General features: G+C 44.3%; 1 protein-coding gene across 1 annotated transcript; it reads left to right on the top strand.

The window, feature by feature from the left end:
- The first annotated feature begins 9,740 nt into the window (after positions 1–9,740).
- LOC133558727 (skin secretory protein xP2-like) lies at positions 9,741–17,922 on the top strand. The gene is made up of 3 exons (XM_061909877.1): positions 9,741–9,959; positions 10,049–11,671; positions 17,714–17,922. The coding sequence occupies exons 2-3, from the start codon at positions 10,561–10,563 to the stop codon at positions 17,920–17,922; spliced, it is 1,320 nt and encodes a 439-aa protein (XP_061765861.1). The 5' UTR covers positions 9,741–9,959; positions 10,049–10,560.
- The last annotated feature ends 5,211 nt before the right edge of the window (positions 17,923–23,133 follow it).

Here is a 23,133-nt window from a genome sequence, read left to right on the forward strand (position 1 = left end):
TTTTTTAAAGTTTTTATTCACTGAATTTCAAAAGTCTGATTTTTTTGTGAACTGAATTTTTTTACATCAATTTCATTGAAAAAAAATTACACAAAATTTGATACACTTTTTTTTCACCATTTTTTATATACTTTTTTTTACATCTAATTCTCATACACCAACATTTGTTTAAGTTTTTATTCACTGAATTTCAAAACTGAATTTTTTGCATTCAAATTTCGTGAACCAAATTTTTTTTTACATCTAATTATGCAATTTCATGGAAAACACCATCGTTGGCAAAATTGTTTGTTTTACACAAAATTTTTATACACAATTTTTATAAACCAAACTTGTTTTACCCTAAATTTTATAAACTAAATGTTTTTACACTGAATTTTCATAGGCTGATTTTTTTTATACAGAACTTTTATGCACCAAAAATGTATACACCATTTTTTTACACTCAATTTTAAGACACCACATTTTAAAACACAGATTCTTAGCAACAAAAATTTTTACACAAAATGTATACACTTTTTTTCCACCAATTTTTTAAGTATATTTTTTACACTTAATTATTATACACCAACATTTTTTTAAGTGTTTATACACCGAATTTCAAAACTCAGAATTTTCTGCATTCAAATTTTGTGAACTGCATTTTTTCACATGAAATTATGCCGACAATTTCACTGGAAAAAAACAATTGTTAGCAAAATTGTTGACGTTTTACACAATATTTTACATATTACATTTTTTTACACAAAATTTGTATACACATTTTTTACACTTATTTAGTGTACACCAATTTATATACAATTTTTATACACTGAACTTTAAAACTCAGAATATTTTGTGTTCGAATTTTGTGAACTGTATTTTTTTACATCAAACTAATAATTTCATTGAAAAAAAAAACTATTCGAAACATTGTGCATTTTTTTGTTTCCTCCTACCCTGTCACGTACTGACATCTTACATGTTATGCTAGTTTTTAGCTAATTTTGTATGTTTTAACTCAAAAATCATGTTTTTTGATATTTTGCGCCATGTTCGGAAGTATGTTAACACCTTTTATAATAGCTTGCTAATGTTAGCATGCTAACATTTTATGCTTTTTTTAAAGTTAATTTTGAATGTTAATACCTACAAATAAGCCATTTACCCTGTCTCCTGCTAGCATGCTAATGGTTTTGTGCTAGCTTTTTAGCTTTTTTTTTTTTTAAATATTTAATCCTAAAAATCATGGATTTGGATATGTGCTGCCATTTTAGTAGTATGCTGGCTTTGATCGACCCTAGGCCATATGTTTATTAGGCTTAGCAGGCACATCAAATTTTCCGCGGGAATTTTTTAGATACAATTTCACTATAATTTACCTTTGAGTGAAGTACAAATCCTAAAAACTACCGTCATCCATCTTAACAGTGAAGGAGTTGTTAGAATAACCATGCATATATATATATATATATATATATATATATATATATATATATATATATATATATATATATATTATCATACAACTTTAGTATGCTTAAAGTATGTTGCTATAAATATTAGCTATTGTGCTCAAGCTACATTTTTTTATCTGTGCAAAGACACAACTTTTCGTCTGAAGGGTGGCCTCAGCCGCAGATGTTATCTTTGTTTTAGCCCGCTAACAGCCAAGGACTTCAAGGACCTCAACAAAGATGAGATGATAGAACGCAGACAAAGCGGAAACAAGGCAATCACAAGGCCCCAGCACATTTCGTCACGTATTGCGTGTACTGGACCTGCTTTGCAAGATATACAGTATATAACCACTCCTTTTATCTGCGGCCTCAGTAATGTTGACTACAGAACTCCTGAATAAATAGAGGGACACGGGAGCTGAACCTTAGAGCATAGGGCGAGACTGTGACTAAGTGTGCAGCTCCATGCGTTCTCCTCATGAGCTTAATTGAACTCTGTCTCTGCATGATTCCTTGCTTCTTGTCTGTTTAATAGATGCCATCAGTGTTTGAACCTGACAGAAGTAGTGATACAAACACAAAACTATTTGTAGTCCAATATGTCTCGAGGTCTCGGTGCCCTGTAGGTGTACTTTGTGGTGGTGTTTGGAAGGTTGCCTGGGTTAGCGTATCTGTTACCAACTAAACTGAAGTTAGTGAACAGACATGGAGACCAAAAACCAAGGCCCACTTGATACGTATCAACAATGTAGGAAAAGTGAGGTCCAGGGTCCCAACGTTGGCGATGGACAGACACGACATCATCGACCACAAGACGAGGAAACAAGCTAACTTTCATTCCAGCGACTTTGAGAGCCAAAGTTGCGTGGACTGAAAGTTACCCAGACCCTCCTTCAGTGACTTTTGAGGAGGAACGGGAGGTTGTACGCGGGTCGATTTATTATTAAGAGTCTACAGATCTTGGCGAGGTCTCTTAAGTGGAGTTTTAATCGCGAAAGTCTTTCGGGGACGGTGCCCATTGACTGTGATAAATGACATCATTACATGTGGCTGCGCAGGCCGTGAGAGGAGCCTGATTGGACGCCACGTCACTTTACGATATTTGAATGTGAGCGTCGCATCTGCAGACGAAGACCTAATGATTAGAGATCTTTTGTGTATACTTTGATGCTTTAGAGAGGAGGTGGTAACAAAAGCTCGATCAGAAATGGAGCAAAATAAGGCTTTACACTATGAACAATAACACTCTCACAAATACTGTACGTGTGTGTGTGTATATGTGTGTGCATGTGTGTGTGTGTGCGCACGTGTGTGTGTGTACTGTATATATATGTGTATATATATATATGTGTGTATGTATATATACATAGTACATACATACATTTAAATATAACCACATATATATATATATATATATATATATATATATATATATATATATATATATATATACTGTATATGTATAAAGACATATATTACATCATTAATGCACAATGTCTTCCTGCATTCTCAGTAATTGACTGTAACAATGTGTCAGTCATGACACCTGAATCTGCATTTTTCACCTTTTTATTCAATTTCGAGAAGGAACCGCAGAGAAAAGTAGAGATTCCATTAGCGGGGTGAACAGCAGGAGGTGATTCTCTCATTAGCGCGCCTGTGTCTGTGTGTGTGTGTGTGTGCGTGTGTCTTTTTGTGTGCGTGAGGTTGAAGAGCAATGCACTCAACAACCTGCTTAAAAGCATTATATATATATATATATATATATATATATATATATATATATATATATATATATATATATATATATATATGTGTGTGTGTGTGCATATAAATATGTATGTGTATGTATGTATATATACATATATACACATATATGTGTGTGCACATATATATATATATATATATATAAATATATATGTCTTGATTGGATTATCCAGAGAATAGTGCTCGATACCGTGGTAGAGCGCAATATGTAGGTGTGGGAAAAAAATCACAAGACTACTTCATCTCTACAGATCTGTTTCATGAGGGGTTCCCTCAATCATCAGGAGATTTTAATGGAAGCATTCACATACAATGGTTTATATAGAGCACAGAGTGGGTGGGTACAAGCAGGCGTAGGGTGTGGTGATTGGCTCATGTGTTACCTAGGAGGTGTTTCCGTTTGTGGCGGCATGTTGAAATGATTTCACTGCGCTTGTTGAGGGATGATACATCTGGATGATATATAATAAACAGTTTCTCTTTTAAGCATAGGTTGCATCTTTTATTACCACTGTTGTAAGGTGAGCTGGATGCAAGAATTTGCCATGTTATTGAATATTCAACATTATTGTCTTTGAGGTTCCAAATGTGTTTGCTGAGTTCTGTAGAATTCTGCAAAGTCTGGTTTCTAAAGGAGGCGTTGTGATTATTCCATCTTGTTTTGAACGCTCCTTCGGTTAATCCTACGTACGTGTCGATGTGTTAATGTCCTTGCGTATTACCTTTGCTTGGTAAACGACTGATGTCTGTAAACACCTTCCATTGAGAGGGCAATCAGGTTTCTTGCGACAGTTACATTCATTATTGGTTTCAGAGTCGTTTAGTCTGGGGGTAGGCAGTCCTTTTGCAATTGCTTTGTTGTGGTTTGAAATGATTTGTTGCATGTTATTCATACAGCTGTAGCTCAATTTAATGTTGTTCTTGTTGAATATTTTTCTTAGGGTGTTGCCTTTGGGGAAGTGTTTGTCGATCAGAGTGAGGAACTTGCGGCCGATGTTGGTTGAGACGTCTTTGCTGAATGGCGGATTGTACCAGATGATGTTGTTTCGTTTTCTGCTCTTTTTTGGTTGGTTTCCCGGGGTGGGTTCATAGGTGAAGGTGAAGTTGTATCCGCTTTCATCAAGTGCTTTCTGGTACGGGGGGGTTGCTTGGTCGAATTCAGCTTTGCTGGATGACAGCATCGATAGCCTTTTATTAATTCCGGTAGGTATTCTTTTCGTGGTGGTGGGTGGGTGGTTGCTGTCATGGTGCACGTATTGGAGTGTTGTGTTGGGTTTCGTGAATGGTTGGTAGCTGTTATTTCTCAGGTTGAAAGTGACGTCGAGGAAGTTGACGGTTTGCTTGTTGGCTTCAATCGTGATCCATAGGCCGTTTTCTTTGAAGATTTGGCATATGCGCTTCTTGGTGTTCTCGCTGCTCCTTGGCGAGGCGCGGCACACTGCCAGTCCGTCATCACGGTAAATACCAAGGTTCAGGTTGAGGCTAGCAAGCTGGGAGAGGAGGAAACTCCCAACGAGTTCGCACGTTTCTGCTCCGTCAAAACTCCCCATAGTAACGTCAAATGTTGAATTGTTCTTTTTTTGCCATGGTGTACTGTTGTGGATGAGTATGGAGTTCTTTGCGTGGATGATGATGTTTCTTTCGTTGCCCGTGATTGAGTCGTAGTCCGAGGCGAAGTTTAGTGCTTGGGTCAGTAGGTCTTGCGTGATGGAAGGGTAAAATTCTTCGATGTCGAAGGAGATAAAGTTGTGTTGTTGTTTGTCTTGGATGTTGTTAAACCATTTGATTACTGCTGCTGTATTTCTCCATTGGTTGAGTGGTGTTTTGTCCTTGATTTTTGCGTTGATTCTGTCCAGGATTATTTTGCTGATTTTTCCTATTTCGGATTTAGTTGGGTTTATTAGTCGGCATTTTGGGTTATTTGCGAAGTTGGGTTTGTGGTCCTTCAATGTGATGAAGGCTTCTTTGTTGGCTGTGGCGTCCACCCTGTCCTCAATATTCAGTTCGGTTGCGATCCGCTTGTTTTCCAAGTGGATGTTCTGTAAAGTGTTGGGTTGCGCTTTTTTGTATGATTTGGTGATGCTTTTGTCCAGTAAAGAGTTATGTTCTGGTATGTCCATTCTGTAGAAGTTTGTGGTTTTATCGGCGGCTATGATGAGGTTGCTTAATACCGGAATTAATAAAAGGCTATCGATGCTGTCATCCAGCAAAGCTGAATTCGACCAAGCAACCCCCCCGTACCAGAAAGCACTTGATGAAAGCGGATACAACTTCACCCTCACCTATGAACCCACTCCAGGAAACCAACCAAAAAAGAGCAGAAAACGAAACAACATCATCTGGTACAATCCGCCATTCAGCAAAGACGTCTCAACCAACATCGGCCGCAAGTTCCTCACTCTGATCGACAAACACTTCCCCAAAGGCAACACCCTAAGAAAAATATTCAACAAGAACAACATTAAATTGAGCTACAGCTGTATGAATAACATGCAACAAATCATTTCAAACCACAACAAAGCAATTGCAAAAGGACTGCCTACCCCCAGACTAAACGACTCTGAAACCAATAATGAATGTAACTGTCGCAAGAAACCTGATTGCCCTCTCAATGGAAGGTGCTTACAGACATCAGTCGTTTACCAAGCAAAGGTAATACGCAAGGACATTAACACATCCGACACGTACGTAGGATTAACCGAAGGAGCGTTCAAAACAAGATGGAATAATCACAACGCCTCCTTTAGAAACCAGACTTTGCAGAATTCTACAGAACTCTGCAAACACATTTGGAACCTCAAAGACAATAATGTTGAATATTCAATAACATGGCAAATTCTTGCATCCAGCTCACCTTACAACAGTGGTAATAAAAGATGCAACCTATGCTTAAAAGAGAAACTGTTTATTATATATCATCCAGATGTATCATCCCTCAACAAGCGCAGTGAAATCATTTCAACATGCCGCCACAAACGGAAACACCTCCTAGGTAACACATGAGCCAATCACCACACCCTACGCCTGCTTGTACCCACCCACTCTGTGCCCTATATAAACCATTGTATGTGAATGCTTCCATTAAAATCTCCTGATGATTGAGGGAACCCCTCATGAAACAGATCTGTAGATATGAAGTAGTCTTGTGATTTTTTTCCCACACCTACATATATAAATATATATATATATGTATATATACGTGTGTATATATATATATATATATATATATATATATATATATATATATATATATATATACATATATAAATATATACACACACCTATATAAATAAATATATAAATACAACCTTTTATCGTCTCAAGTGACCCAGGAAGTAGCCCGCTAATTGGCAAAAAGGCGAAAATACACAAATACGATACATTTACTTTAAAAAAACTAACTTTATAATGTCATTTAATCGTCTTAACTACATTGAAACCATTTTACTTACCCCAGAAATACAAAAATAAGATTGTTTTGTTATCTTTTATTGTTTTATGTGAACCCGGAAGTGGCCTGCTAATTAGAAAACGGGCAAAAATACACAAATATGATACAATTACTTAAAAAAAAATAACTTTTTAATGTATTTTAGTCTTCTGAGCTACACTGAAACAGTTGTACTCACCCTGGGATTACAAATATAACAATAACTTGTCATCTTTTATCATTTTATGTGAACCAGGAAGTAGCCTGCTAATTAGCAAACAAGCAAAAATACACAAATATGATACATTTACTTTAAAAATAACTGTCTTTTAGCAGTCTGAGCTACACTGAAACAGTTGTACTCACCCCGGGAATACAAACATAACATTGACTTGTCATCTTTTGTCGTCTTAAGTGAACCAGGAAGTAGCCTGCTAATTAGCAAACAGGCGAAAATATACGAATATGATACATTTACTTTAAAAATAACTGTATTTTAGCTGTCTGAGCTTCACCGAAACAGTTTTACTCACCCTGGATATACAAATATAACATTGTCTTGTAATCTTTTATCGTTTTCTGGGAACCAGGCAGTAACCTGCTATTTGGCAAAAATACGAAAATATACAAATATGATACATTTACTTTAAAAAAATAACTTTATAATGTCTTTTAGTTGTCTTAACTACACTGAAACCGTTGTACTCACCCCTGGATTACAAATATAACATTTTCTACCCATCTTTTATCATCTTCAGTAAACCAGGAAGTAGCTTGCTAATTAGCAAACAGGCAAAAATACACAAATACGATACATTTTATTTAAAAAAATAACTGTATTTTAGTTGTCTGAGCTACACCAAAACAGTTTTACTCACCCCGGAGATACAAATATAACATTGTCTTGTAATCTTTTATCGTTTTATGGGAACCAGGAAGTAACCTGCTATTTAGCAAAAATGCGAAAATATACAAATACGATACATTTACTTTAAAAAAAATAACTTTATAATGTCTTTTAGTTGTCTTAACTACATGGAAACCGTTGTACTCACCTCGGGATTACAAATATAACATTCTCTTGTTATTTTTTATCATCTTCAGTAAACCAGGAAGTAGCTTGCTAATTAGCAAACAGGCGAAAATAAACAAATATGATACATTTACTTTAAAAATAACTGTATTTTAGTTGTCTGAGCTACACTGAAACCGTGGTACTTACTTCGCATATAAAAATATAAGATTGTCTGTGTTGCGATCTGCTGCTCAGATCTTCACGTGTTTGTTTTTTCATTCTCAGTCTGACCCGTTTATTTCCTGTTTTTGTCCATCACTATGGTTACACATTAGTCCACCTGTTAGTCTCGCCCCGCACACCTGCTACTAATTTTCACCCTCCTATTTAAGCTCACCTTTTCTGTTTACTCATTCTCGGATCCTAATTTGCCCACGCGCATCAGTGACGACTCTCATCATTCGTATGTATTTTCTCGCTAGCTCTCACGCCAAGCCACTTTATTGTCTAGCTTTCATGCTAAATGTTTTGTTTACTCTTTTGTGTCCTCGTACCAAGTTCTAGTTTTCCTTGTTTTAGCCTAGCTTTCACGCTAGCGTCTTTTGTTTACTTTTTCTCTTTACACCAGTATTTTTGTTCATAGACTTTTGTTATTAAATACCCTTTATCTTACCTATGCTGTGTTCTGCTTCGACGCATCCACGGGAAAACCACACCGGCATTACAATGCCGAAGAAGAGTCTTCACAGTAGGATCCGAGCATTAAAAAGTTTTTCCGCGTCTGGCAACCACGAGGAGACCTTCGACGAAGGCACATGGAGGGTATTCCGAGCGATGGAGGCTGAAACTCTCCGATGCAATCCAGACGAAAGCATGATGTGGGACCTGGAGGGAAAACTGGTTCCGATCGATGGTTCCGGGAGCGGTGAGTTTCCCTCCCGCAGCGCTCGCGCTCGTCCGCGTAGGCGGAAGCCGCGAAGTATGGCTTCGTCGGGCGACAGAGACTTGCCCACTCCATGTCTCCCTCCTCACGAACACAGCAACCTACAGTCAGCACACAAGACCCCTACACCATTGTTTGGGGACCCAATAACACACTTTGCTAACAGTTTTACCGACTGGGCAAATTCCCAACTTGTGTCCCGCGCAGATGACGTCATTTCGTCGACGCCCCCCGGTAACGCAAGCCCGTCCTCCGATGATGACGTCATCAACAAGGAATTTTTGGGGGAAGATTCGTTTTCTCAGCCATTTTCAAATGACAATAACATTTATAATAATATACAAAAGTATCAGGATATTTTTTCTTATTATTCTAGTCAACCTCATTCTCTGCCCAAGTCCAAGGTTTTTTCTCCCTTTTCAAAGGGACACTCTGGACAATATAGAGGGGAGGGGTCTGCCCGCCTCCAAACCTCCCACCACCCTCCCTTATGGTCAGTCCCTGACCACAGGGAACGGGTCTGGGATTCCCGTCTGGAGGGGGGGGCTATGGCCTATAGCTGTGTTGCGGAGGTAGGGCAGACGCTACCTGTTCTTAAAACTGCTAAACAAAAACCTCCATGTAGGCCACCTTTACCTGTTTTTCGGCCCGCTAAACGCTTAGCTCCTCCTAGTAGACCTCCTCCACCTGTGTTCTCCCCGGTCAAGTCACGCCCTCTTAGACCTCCTCCACCTGTGTTCCGTCTGTGCCCTAGTTCTAGTTTTAGTCACAGTCTCTCTCAGAGTTCGAGTCCCAGCCTTCTTCGTAGCCCATGCTCTAGTCCTACTCGTAGACCGACTTGTAGACTGAGTCGTAGTCCAAGTCCTGGTCCGAGTTTCCGTTCTGATTCTAGTTGTAGTCCTAGTCTTTCTCGTAGTCGTCGTAGTCCTAGTTCCACTCGTAGACTGATCCGTAGTCCGAGTCCTGTTTCGAGTCCGGTCCCGAGTCTTGTTTCTTGCCTTTGTAATATTAGTACTGATTCCCCTCGTGGTCTTAGTCCGAACCCTAGTCCTTACCCAAGTTCTTGTCCGAGCCCCAGTGTTACTGTAAGTCCTAGTCTTTGTCCTAGTCCTTGCCCGAGCACCAGTTTGATTGTTAGTCCCAGTCCTGTTGTGGGACATGCGCATTCTGCGTCTCTCTCCGCTGCGAGTCCAACCAGAGGACCCGCCGACAGCGCACTCCAGACACGCCCCCGCATTCATCAAGCGGACCGCGCCCACTCTCCGCCGCAGCCGGCTGCAGGACACACCTGTGACTGACGATGAGCAGCATAAAAGACCAGTGGACACAGGGATCCGTGCGGGAACTTAGTTCCAAATGCGTACCGTAAGCAATCACCCTGCGTTATGCAAACCTGCTCTCCCTGTGCCCTGTACCTCTACGTGTTCTCAGTGTCTTTTCCCGTGTCCCCACAGAATTCTCCGTCGCCCGCAAGGTGAGCTGTGCGTCTCACTCTTTTCCCTGGATCTCCCTCTGGATTCTGACTGCCTCCTTTGTACCTCGACTCCTCGCTCGTTTGACCTGAACCCTCTGCCTGCCCCACGGACTTCCGCGTTCTCTTTTGTCAACACTTGGGTAAAACACACTTCAGTTAATTTACACACTTAGAGTAACACCATACACTCTATAGTTTTTGCCACGCTCCATTTACTTAGTATATTTTCTGTTGATTTATTATTACATATATATATTAATAAATATTTGGACATACTGCCACCTGGTGTCCGTTTGCCGTCACGTCCTCCCTTAGTAAACCATAACAGTAAGTTCCCGCCAGAAAAATTAAATAGTAGGACCTGACGGCACAGTATTTTTGTTGTTGTTGTTGTTTTCATAGCCCCCAGTGACTTTAGCTCTGTCCCAGTGACTTTTTGTTTGTTTTTTTTTGTTTTCTCGCCTTTCCTCCTTCCTTTTTGCCCCTGTCACGATGTCTTTTTCCTCCACCATGGACCATTTTTATAGCCCTCAACACTCCGTCAAGGGACTGTTTAATTTCAATACGGGGAGGGATGAATTTGCCCGGCGCCTGGCCACCCACCTCCCACCCTTAGTGACAATTCCTCAGTCAGCTGGAGGCGTTTGGCATCCGCGTTCGGAAGGAGGGGATAGTGCTGGTGACTGTGCTGATATGGTGGCGCATCTACACCCAGCCAGGCAAACCCCTGCCATACCTATACCATCTGTTTTTCATTTTTGTACTGGTGGCTGTGCTAATGTGGTAGCACAGCTGCAACCAGACAGACTTCCCCCTGCCCGAGATATCCCACCTATCTTCCGTTTTTCCCAGCCGCAGCCACCAGTCCCCTGGCTAGCCTCCGAGCTAGTACCTGTCCCGAAGCTAGCGCCCGAGCTAGCGCCAGTCCCCGAGCTAGCCCCCGAGCTAGCCCCCGAGCTAGCGCCAGTCCCCGAGCTAGCCCCCGAGCTAGCGCCAGTCCCCGAGCTAGCCCCCGAGCTAGCGTCAGTCCCCGAGCCAGCCCCCGAGCTAGCGTCAGCCCCCGAGCTAGCGTCAGTCCCCGAGCCAGCCCCCGAGCTAGCGTCAGTCCCCGAGCCAGCCCCCGAGCTAGCGTCAGTTCCCGAGCCAGCCCCCGAGCTAGCCCCAGTCCCTGAGCTAGCCCCCGAGCCAGCGGCAGTCCCCGAGCTAGCCCCCGAGCTAGCACCAGCCCCTTGGCAAGCCCCTGAGCTAGCACCTGTCCCCAGGCTAGCCTGTGAGCTAGCACCCATACCTAGGCTGGCCCTGACCCCCGCCCCTCAGCCAGTAGCACTGGCTTCAGCTCCTCAGCCATCTCCTCGTGTCCGGCGGGCTGCAGCACGGCGCCGCCCACCTCCTTGTGTCCGGCGGTCCTCACTACAGTGCCGTCCACCTCCTCGTGTCCGGCGGCCTGCACCAGGGAACCATTCGCGCCCGCCTTACCGACGGCCAAGATGTCGACCGTTCTTTGGTCGTCCACTTCGCCGGCCGCAGCGGCGGTCCACCCGACGCCGCCACCAGACTTGTCCCCGATGGCTTCTGAGACACTTGGGCTGGCGACCCACCACCAGTTCACCCCTCCACCCTCCCTTGATTTTTGTTCCTGCTTTTGGGGGTGTTCAGATTCTAGGACATCTGGAATCTGTCCATAGGGGGGGGATACTGTTGTGGGACATGCGCATTCTGCGTCTCTCTCCGCTGCGAGTCCAACCAGAGGACCCGCCGACAGCGCACTCCAGACACGCCCCCGCATTCATCAAGCGGACCGCGCCCACTCTCCGCCGCAGCCGGCTGCAGGACACACCTGTGACTGACGATGAGCAGCATAAAAGACCAGTGGACACAGGGATCCGTGCGGGAACTTAGTTCCAAATGCGTACCGTAAGCAATCACCCTGCGTTATGCAAACCTGCTCTCCCTGTGCCCTGTACCTCTACGTGTTCTCAGTGTCTTTTCCCGTGTCCCCACAGAATTCTCCGTCGCCCGCAAGGTGAGCTGTGCGTCTCACTCTTTTCCCTGGATCTCCCTCTGGATTCTGACTGCCTCCTTTGTACCTCGACTCCTCGCTCGTTTGACCTGAACCCTCTGCCTGCCCCACGGACTTCCGCGTTCTCTTTTGTCAACACTTGGGTAAAACACACTTCAGTTAATTTACACACTTAGAGTAACACCATACACTCTATAGTTTTTGCCACGCTCCATTTACTTAGTATATTTTCTGTTGATTTATTATTACATATATATATTAATAAATATTTGGACATACTGCCACCTGGTGTCCGTTTGCCGTCACGTCCTCCCTTAGTAAACCATAACAAGTCCTTGCCCAAGCCCTAGTTTGACCGTTTGTCCTAGTTCTTGCCCAAGCCCTGGTATGACTGTAAGTCCTGGTCATTGCCCAAGCCCTTCTCAAAGCACTAGTGTGATTGTAAGTCCTGGTCCTCTCTCAAGTCCTTGCCCGAGTCCTAGTGTTTGTCTTATCACTCATCATAGTCCTAGTCCTGCTCACAGCCAGTCCCCTAGTTCTCCTCGGCAGACCCCTGTGCCTGCTCCTCGGCTGAAGCCGACTCCTGCTCCTCGGCTGAAGCCGACACCTGCTCCTCGGCTGAAGCCGACACCTGCTCCTCGGCTGAAGCCGACACCTGCTCCTCGGCTGAAGCCGACACCTGCTCCTCGGCTGAAGCCGACACCTGCTCCTCGGCTGAAGCCGACACCTGCTCCTCGGCTGAAGCCGACACCTGCTCCTCGGCTGAAGCCGACACCTGCTCCTCGGCTGAAGCCGACACCTGCTCCCAGTCTGGTTCTCACACCAGCACATGACACTAACCTGGTTTTCACGCCAGAATTCGACTCTCGCCTGGTTCACACACCAGCAGCTTTTTCGGGCCTGGTTCTCACACCAGTTTTGAACTCTAGTCTGGTTCTCGCACCAGAAACTGATGTTAGCCTGGTTCTCACACCAGCCTCCGACCCAGAACTGGTTCTCATACCAATTACAGACTTTAACCTGGATCTCACTCCAGCAACAGCTCCAAAGCTGGAGCCGACTCCAGCAACAGCTCCAGAGCTGGAGCCCACACCAGCGCCGACGACGGGGCTGGAGCCCACACCAGCGCCGACGACGGGGCTGGAGCCCACACCAGCGCCGACGACGGGGCTGGAGCCCACTCCAGCGTCGACGACGGGGCTGGAGCCCACACCAGCGTCGACGACGGGGCTGGAGCCCACACCAGCGTCGACGACGGGGCTGGAGCCCACACCAGCGTCGACGACGGGGCTGGAGCCCACACCAGCGCCGACGACTCCTGCGGCTCCCAGGCCGCCTCCGACGACTCCTGCGGCTCCCAGGCCGCCTCCGACGACTCCTGCGGCTCCCAGGCCGCCTCCGACGACTCCTGCGGCTCCCAGGCCGCCTCCGACGACTCCTGCGGCTCCCAGGCCGCCTCCGACGCCTTCTTCGGCTGCAGCACCCGCATCATCCTCGCCAGCTGCACTCGGGCCTGCTTTGGCTGCAGTCCCCGCACCCTCGTCTGCTGCTTCCAAGCCTGCTGGGATTTCGGTGCTGAGGCGTCGTCCACCACGTCGACCACGGGCGTGGCCTCTGCGAGGTCATCCTCCTCGCCAGATACTCCCTCCTCCATGTCGGCCACGGATGTGGCCGTGCCCGGGTCGTCCGCCTCGCCGGGCACCTCATCCTGCGAGGCGGCCACTAATGTGGCCTTTTCGAGGTCGCCCGCCAAAACTTTTTCGGCAGCAGCGTTCCACCCGCCGCCGCCACATGATGTGTCCTCGGTGGATTCGGGGACATGCGATCTGGCGACCCTCCACCGTGGCCTCCCTCCGCCCTCCCTTCGTTTGTGAACTTTCTGGTTTTGGGGAGGGGGTTCAAGTTTTGTTTGTTTTTTAAGACATCTGGTATCTGTCTTTTGTTGGGGGGGAATACTGTTGCGATCTGCTGCTCAGATCTTCACGTGTTTGTTTTTTCATTCTCAGTCTGACCCGTTTATTTCCTGTTTTTGTCCATCACTATGGTTACACATTAGTCCACCTGTTAGTCTCGCCCCGCACACCTGCTACTAATTTTCACCCTCCTATTTAAGCTCACCTTTTCTGTTTACTCATTCTCGGATCCTAATTTGCCCACGCGCATCAGTGACGACTCTCATCATTCGTATGTATTTTCTCGCTAGCTCTCACGCCAAGCCACTTTATTGTCTAGCTTTCATGCTAAATGTTTTGTTTACTCTTTTGTGTCCTCGTACCAAGTTCTAGTTTTCCTTGTTTTAGCCTAGCTTTCACGCTAGCGTCTTTTGTTTACTTTTTCTCTTTACACCAGTATTTTTGTTCATAGACTTTTGTTATTAAATACCCTTTATCTTACCTATGCTGTGTTCTGCTTCGACGCATCCACGGGAAAACCACACCGGCATTACAATGCCGAAGAAGAGTCTTCACAGTCTGGTCATCTTTTATCGTCTTAAGTGGACCAGGAAGTAGCCTGCTAATTAGCAAAAAGGCAGACTATGGTATCAAACTAATACGATACGGTTCTGTCATTTCTGAGGCCACCGTGTCAGAGCCGCACACAATCATATCAAAATGATACCGCACGTCCCCCCCGGCCAATCACTATTCTCCGTCTTATTAGCGGACATTAGCACGGTGTTATTACGGTTCAGTCATCCGTCTCATTAGTCAAATGTGTGATGATTTGCAAGCGCCTGTGGCTGCTGATGACGACGAAAAATGAGGAAGCGACTCGTCTAAGCGAAGCGTCGCCATGTCGAGCCCTGTGCACGTGTGTGATGGTAAAAATAGACGCGGCTTCCATTGATTTTCTATCCGTTGGCCTGACAGTGGGTGACCCGACACACCTTGATGAAAGTATCTGAAAGCTGCCCTACCTTCTGTTCACCTGGAAATGTCTTGTTTTCTACATTACTGGTCCATAACTGGAAGAGACTGAGTTAATTTTTTCCACCATGGTGGTGGTTGTTTTGACTCGGGGGCCACATTATGAGAAAAAAATGTGTCTATTTCTATGGACGCTAATACAAAACCTCACAATAATGTCTGATTGAATGCTAAAAACGTGATGACAGACCGCCTTAAAAAACGTAATAGAATTTTTATTTTTTTCTATGAACGATAAAACACGGACTATTGATAAAATATGAACGTCACACCCCCTTTCGATCGACATATTTTACAATCAAGTGAAACGCAACAAAAATGCAACTAAGAGTGAAATATGAACGCGAAGGGTACAAAATAATGTGCTTATACGCATGAGTTCATGTATGTATACGTGCATGTACAGTATGTATGTTTGTACAGTGAATGTGCATGTGGATGTATGTACAGTGTGTGTGTGTGTGTGCGCATGTGTATATATGTATGTATGTATATATATGTATGTGTGTATGTATATATGTATGTATGTATATAAATATGTATATGTTTGTATGTATATATATGTATGTATGTATGTGTGTATGTATATAAATATGTATATGTTTGTATGTATATATGTACGTATGTATGTATATATAAATATATGTATATACATATGTATATATATATATACTATATATATATATATATATATATATATATGTATATATATATATATATATATATATATATATATATATATATATATATATATATATATATATTAGGGCTGGGCAACGATTAAAAATTTTAATCAAAGTTAATCGCACTATTTCTCCGATTAATCGCGATGAACTGCATTGTATACGCAAAGCCCAATAATGAATTCAAAAGTAGTGTGTAGTGCACTTTTATTGGAATATTCTCCCACATGAACAAAAGCGCCAAAACATGTTGTGCAAACACAATTTACATCAGTCCTTGTTAAACAGTAGCAGTTAAATGGCATAGTTTATGAAAATCAACTAAAAAAATGTATATACAAACATTTAAGCTTATTGCCACTGCCAGGGTATTTAAGTTATCCTGTTTGTTATGGAAAATAAATATAATCTACATACAAATCTCTGAGCTACAATCATAACATCTGAACAGGCAATTTCTGAGGTAACAGCAGGAACATTGTTTTTTATCAGGGATCTTATGTTTAAAAAACCTATATTATAGCTAGTGGGCTGTTTTAGGGAATTTTTGATCAAATTATCCGTAGTAGCAATATTAATAATATTGTGGTTATTCTGCGTAGTGCACTTAAAATAATTATGACCATATCTAGGAATTGATATGATGGGAATTTTCCGATTGTTTGCTTGGTGTTTTGATAAACTGAACGCATATACATGGTACTATATTGTGATTTTATGAGCCAGGGAAAAAAGAACTACCCTACCCAGCATGCAACAGGAGTGACGAGCATGCGCGGTAGCCCGGTATAGGTTGTGTCGCCATGACGGCATCTTGTATGTTGTGATATGCACGCTCTGAAAGTAAACGTTAAGAACTCAGCCAACACTCCTCGTCTGCATTATTCATAAATAGACAGACAACACATATACTCCGCTGCTTCACAGGCCGCTGGATGTAGCCGGCAAAGTATTCCCATGCTAGCTAGCCGGTCTAGCAAGCACGCGTCATTCAGTCCAAAACGGCCCGATCTATCCACATCCAGAATTGTCTGGCGGTCGTAAGTGATCCCGGAGTGACCACGCTGTAAGCCAGCCATGACATTTGCAGAATTGTCCGGTATTTTTGCCAAATATTCCATTTTTACCAAGAGCCCCTCGACGCCGAAGCCTGTCCAGGCGACGCCATCTTGTTAAGAAAAGGCGTTAACAAAATAAAAGCATGTAAACAACATATGTCGGCGTTAATAGATTGATGAGTTAACTTATAATTAACGCATTAATTTGCCCGCCCCTAATATATATATATATATATATATATATATATATATATATTGTAAATATATATATATATATATATATATATGGTATATATGTATATATATATATATATATATATATGTGTGTGTGTGTGTGTGTGTATATGTATGATTTATGTATGTATGTAGACATGTATTGTATGTATGTATGTTTGTGTGTATAAATATATATATATATATATATATATATATATGTTTATATGTATGTATGTGTCTATATATATATATATATATATATATATATATATATATATATATATATATATATATATATATGTGTATGTAGGAAGGTAGGTAGGTATGTATGTATTTATGTATGTGTGTATGTATGTATATCTTTATGTCTGTATGTATGTGTGTGTGTCATACTTGCCAACCCTGCCGATTTTCCCGGGAGACTCCCGAATTTCAGTGCCCCTCCCGAAAATCTCCCGGGTCGACCATTCTCCCAAATTTCTCCCGATTTCCACATAGACAACAATATTGGGAGCGTGCCTTTGACTCCACCCCCACTACCCCCACTAACACCCCCCGCCATCTTCTGAATTCTGAGTTTTTAAGGTTGGCGAGTATGTTGTGTGTGCGTGCGTATGTACCTATGTATGCGCCTATGTATGAATTGACTCCAAGTGTGTGCGGTAGCCAAAGTATGGCCCCAGCCACCCAAAAAGCCCAACCCAAAAAAGCAGTTAACAAGGGACCAATGGCCCCACGCAGGCAGGCCAGCGAGCGACAAGACCCACAGAGCGGGCACGCCGTGCCAGCGGCAGGTCGTAGACAGACACGCTGGGCTAGGAACAAAGCAAGGGAGAGAAAGGCAGAAAGACCGTCCCACAAGCAACCGGGCCCGTCAAGTCGGCCGCAACAGGACCGCCCAGCACGGATATGGGACATCTAGCATCTACCCCAGGGGAGCCTCCGACTGAGGAAAGAAAAAAAAAAAAAACACAACGCCACTACCCCAGCAGCTGGCTACCACGCAACACTGCAGCATGCCACACGACAGACTGCGGCGCCACCACAGGCTGCGCTCACAGGGATTAGACCCAGTATGCCCCCACTGAGCAGGCAGGGCAACCAGAACGGGCAGGCGGCGAGACCCAAGAACTCCAGACACGCAGTCTCGGACGCCAACCCCTGCGGGGCAAGCAGACTCCGAAAGCCACACCAGTCTGCAATGGCCCTAAAAAAAGGTATTAATCAATTTAAAAGAACAACAAAACTTAAGGTAAACTATCGAATGATTTTCTACTAACGATCATTCATCAACTTTGTCCCAGATTTTTCTAGCTCCTGAAAAAAAAAGAGCAATTTACAACCGACGGTCATTGTTGCGAATCCGTCTGAACAAACTGTGGCGCAAATTCCCGCGTCCTAGTTGCCGAAGGCGCTGCGGATCAATTTCAACCAAACGAGGCGGGTACTTGAGAGGCGTCAAACAAAATGCAGAGGTTGCGCCATACTTAGCTCATGACTTGACGCGTTGACACGGCCTTGAAAGAGTCTTCAAAAAGACCTTTGAGAAGCTCCTCCGCGCTGGTGCTGATGGAGAATTGATATGCACGCATCATACAGTAGCAGTCTGAAGCTCTCTGTTCTAGAAGCCTCCACCTCCGTAAAGCTTTGACATATTTGACTTTGATTTCCCTCAGCACTCAGACTGCCTCATCAATGAGCGTTAAACTTATAATCTGGCTTTTATCCGTTCGATCCATGCGGACTTGCAATACTGTCACACAGTGTAAGCTGGGGAGGAAGTGCTTAGGCCCGGACGTTGATGTATGGAAGACGTACCGTACCTAGACTTAAGCAGTTGCTAGCGTGCCTCAGAGTATTGGCAAGAGTCTATCCTACAGATGTCTTTGAATAAAGATTTTTTTCTATTGTCGAATTCGATTTGTTTGCCCATAATCGACGATCGTTCGAGTCTCATTTTATTTTTTTTAAGAACACAGCTCATGATTCCCAGAGATAGTGATTATATGTAGTACCATACACTGGTCACTAGATGTCAGTAACATCACATGTGTGTCAGAGCCGTGTATAGAGAGAGTATTGTTAACTCGGTTTCAAAGTTGGTCCCAAACACGGAACCCTGTAGTCACGTAGGGGGGTTTTGACCAATCAGAGAGAGTATGGCCAGATGATCTCATACTTGATTGGTCAAAAGCTCACGGGACTCCAGGGCACCATGTTTTGGACCAACTCTGAATCCAAGATACGACACTCTCTCTATAGACCAGTGATGTCCAAACTACCGCCGCCCGGCGACACCTTCAAATTGGGCTGAGTCAAAAGCCCCTCACATGACTCCAGGGCCACATGTTTGGGACCAGCTCCAAAACCAAGGTACGACACTGTCTTTATAGAGCAGTCGTGTCCAATCAACCACCGCCCGGCAATATTTTCAAATTGGCCCGAGTCGAAAGTCTCTCACGTGACTCCAGGGGACCATGTTTGGGACCAATTTTGAAACCAAGATACGACACTCTCTCTTTAGACAAGTGGTGTCCAAACTACCGCCGCCAGGCTACGTCTTCAAATTGGCCCGAGTGAAAAGCCCCTCAATTGACTGCAGGGCACCCTGTTTGGGACCAACTCTTAAACCAAGTTACAACACTCTCTTTAGACCAGGGGTGTCCAAACTACTGCCGCCCGGCAAAATCTTCAAATTGGACCGAGACAAAAGGCCCTGACGTGACTCCAGGACACCATGTTTGGGACCAACTCTAAAACCAAGGTACAACACACTCTCTATAAACCAGTGATGTCCAAACTACCGCCGCCAGGTGACATCTTCAAATTGGCCCGAGTCCAAAGCCCCTCACGTGACTCCAGGACACCATGTTTGGGACCGACTCTGAAACCAAGATACGACACTCTCTCTATAGACCAGGGGTGTCCAAACTACCGTCGCCAAGCGACATCTTCAAATTGGCTTGAGTCAAAATCCCCTCACGTGACTCCAGGGCACCCTGTTTAGGACCAACTCTGAAACCAAGTTACAACACTCGTTATAGACCAGTGATGTCCAAACTACCGCCGCCTGGCGACATCTTCAAATTGGCCCGAGTCAAAAGCCCCTCACGTGACTCCAGAACACCATGTTTGGGATCAACTCTGAAACCGAGTTACGACACTCTATAGACCAGGAATGTCCAAACTACCGCCGCCCGGCGACGTCTTCAAATTGGGCCGAGTCAAAAGCCCCTCACGTGACTCCAAGGGAACCATGTTTGGGACCAACTCTGAAACCAAGGTACGACACTCTCTATAGACCAGTGATGTCCAAACTACTGCCGCCAGGTAACATCTTCAAATTGGCCCGAGTCAAAAGCCCCTCACGTTACTCTAGGGCACCATGTTCGGCACCAATTCTGAAACCAAGATACGACACTCTCTCTATAGACCAGGGGCGTCCAAACTACCACCGCCCGCAGACATATTCATATTGGTTTGAGTCAAAAGCCCCTCACGTGACTCCAGGGCACCGTGGTTGGGACCTACTCTGAAAGCAAGTTACGAGACTCTCTCGATAGACCAGTGGTGTCCAAACTACCGCCGAGAGGCGACATCTTCAAATTGGGCCGAGTCAAAAGCCCCTCACGTGACTCCAGGGCACCATGTTTGGGACCAGCTCTGAAACCAAGGTATGACACTCCCTCTATAGACCAGTGGTGTCCAAACTACCGCCCGCCGACGTCATCAAATTGCCCCGCGAGACACCACCAGTTTTTCCACCGTCCTCTTCTATGCCACCGTCACCAGTGAGTCCAGTTTCATTACGATCGTAGAACTGGCCCGCCTGATCAGTTTCTCCAGTCTGGAGCTGTCCTTCTTAGACGTACTGCCCCCGCCCAGCACACTACAATGTAGAAAAGAACCCTGGAAACCACAAACTGGTAGTACATCTAGAAGTAGTAGAAGACTACATCTCATTCAGCTGCGACTCTTCCAAGAGTATACTGTAAGTGGATTGTACTTTTGAAAATTAATGTAGCAATATTGTTTGTAAAGTTAAGGATTTTAGAGGATTTCTGATCGTTTGTGAGGGCAACAAGAGGACTTCTGTTTGTATGCTTATTGGCAGAGCACGGCATTGACGTTTGTTGGTCAGATGCTCCACCGTCCTTAAAACTGTTTGTGACAGTCTTTTGCTGTTGTGCGGGTTCTCAGGACCACCAAGGAAGAATATTGTTGCTCAGGTTAGACTTTCTTTTATTTTTCAATATCAAATCAAATCAAATCAACTTTATTTTTAAAGCACATTTGAAATTTACCACAGGTGTAGCCAAAGTGCTGCACAATGGGCAGGTTAAAGGATAATACGAGAACCGAGCAATCAACACAACACAAACAGAACATGACACAAAATAAATAAATAATAAAAAGTCTCTACGGGTTGCTTTTCAGCCTTGCCGTGTCCTGCTTCCTCTGCCGCTCCACCTTTTCAGTCGCGTGCGTCTTCGTCTTCCCGTGGCTCTCTCTCGCTCTCGTTCAGCATCGGCTTCCTTCTGTCTCCTTCTCTCTCCGTCTCTCCCCCCGGCGTTTACGGCCGCTGCCCTCTTATGCGGTGCGAGAAGAGATTTAAATTGTGCCCGGCTGGGCGACCCACGCACCTGATGATATTGAATCCGGCGCGCCTCGCCTCGCTGCTTGCTCGCAGTCCACGCCTCCTCGTCGCCGTCTCGGGCTGGGCTACAGTGTGCCCTGTCTCGCTGTAGGACTGACGGCTCCGCCTGTCTAAACTTTTGTTTTCAAGAAAAGGTTGTATTGTTCTTGAGTCCTCTATCTTTGACCTGAAAACGCAAATTCTGTACCGCCTAAGTTTGGAAGCTGAAAAGACACATTTACAGTTTTCATGAAAATCTCAGCTGGTCACGGAGCTGTTTTTGCCGGCTTCCTGTCAGCCTTTTTCTGTCATTGTCCCCAAGGGGAAGGTTGTCATCTGCAGTCTTCTCGCGGGCTACAATCTCTCTACGCACTTGTCTCGCACGCCACGTTCTCCACGCATTGTTTCCGAAGAGAGAATCCTCCAGAGAGCCGAGAGCCGACGTTGAGCGTTGTGACATTTCGGACCATTTGTGTTTGTGCTGCAAAGACCGGATCGGGGGACGCAGAGTGGCACAAAAAGAACGACGGACAGAGGTCCTAGCGGAGATCACGTGCTGGTGGAACTGATTCACTTTGAATGACTCGTTCTTCATCACGTCCTTTTATTCAGGTCAGCGCCTGTCTCCATTTCCCGTCCGTTTTTCTACCCGACGTCTCTTGGTCTCGTGTCATTTGTCTGCCGAGGACCATAAAACAATTTCCTTGCAGCTTCTTGTTCCGCCGCCGCCGCCGCTCTCTGAGGACGGCCGACATAATCCCATTCTTCTGCGGTCCGGGGCTTATGGAGTATGAAAAGAAGCCCTCTCCCGTTTCATTACCGGGGAGGACGTGACTCTGAAAGGACTGACAGGGACAGGAAGCCTACAAAGTCCAACTTGAATGAGCTGAGGACTCGTCACTTCCTCCTTCAATGGTCAACGAGAACGAATGAATGTTGTGAACTTTGTTCTGTTGGCGAGCAGAGACACTTTCTTTTCAACCCTCTTTCCAACTGAAGGTTGGCCTGTGTGAATCCTGATGGGTCCCTAAACTTTTTGGGGCCAGGCGACCAATGTGTGTGTGTGTGTGTGTGTGTGTGTGTATATATATATATATATATATATATATATATATATATATATATATATATATATATATATATATATATATATATATATGTGTCACGCCTGTATTATTGTTTTGTTTTTTGCCATGTTTGGTCATGTTATGTTTAGTTTTTTGGACATTTGGTTCCGTCTTTGCACTTCCTGGTTTGTTTTCGTCTCCATGCCAAATCATTAGTTTTCACCTGTCATGTCACGTCCCTGTCCTCAGCCTCACACCTGTTTTCACTAATCATCACAGCTACTATTTAAGTCATTCTTTTTCCGTCTTTGTTCTGGCATCTTCACACACCGTACCATGCTGTTTCTACCTTCATGCCCTCGAACACCTCGCTATCCATGCCCCTCGTTTCGATCCAAGTAAGTTTTGTATTTAGATTAGATAGATTAGATTAGATAGTACTTTATTTATTCCATCAG

Source organism: Nerophis ophidion, linkage group LG09, assembly GCF_033978795.1.
Source record: "Nerophis ophidion isolate RoL-2023_Sa linkage group LG09, RoL_Noph_v1.0, whole genome shotgun sequence".
Lineage (NCBI taxonomy): Eukaryota > Metazoa > Chordata > Actinopteri > Syngnathiformes > Syngnathidae > Nerophis > Nerophis ophidion.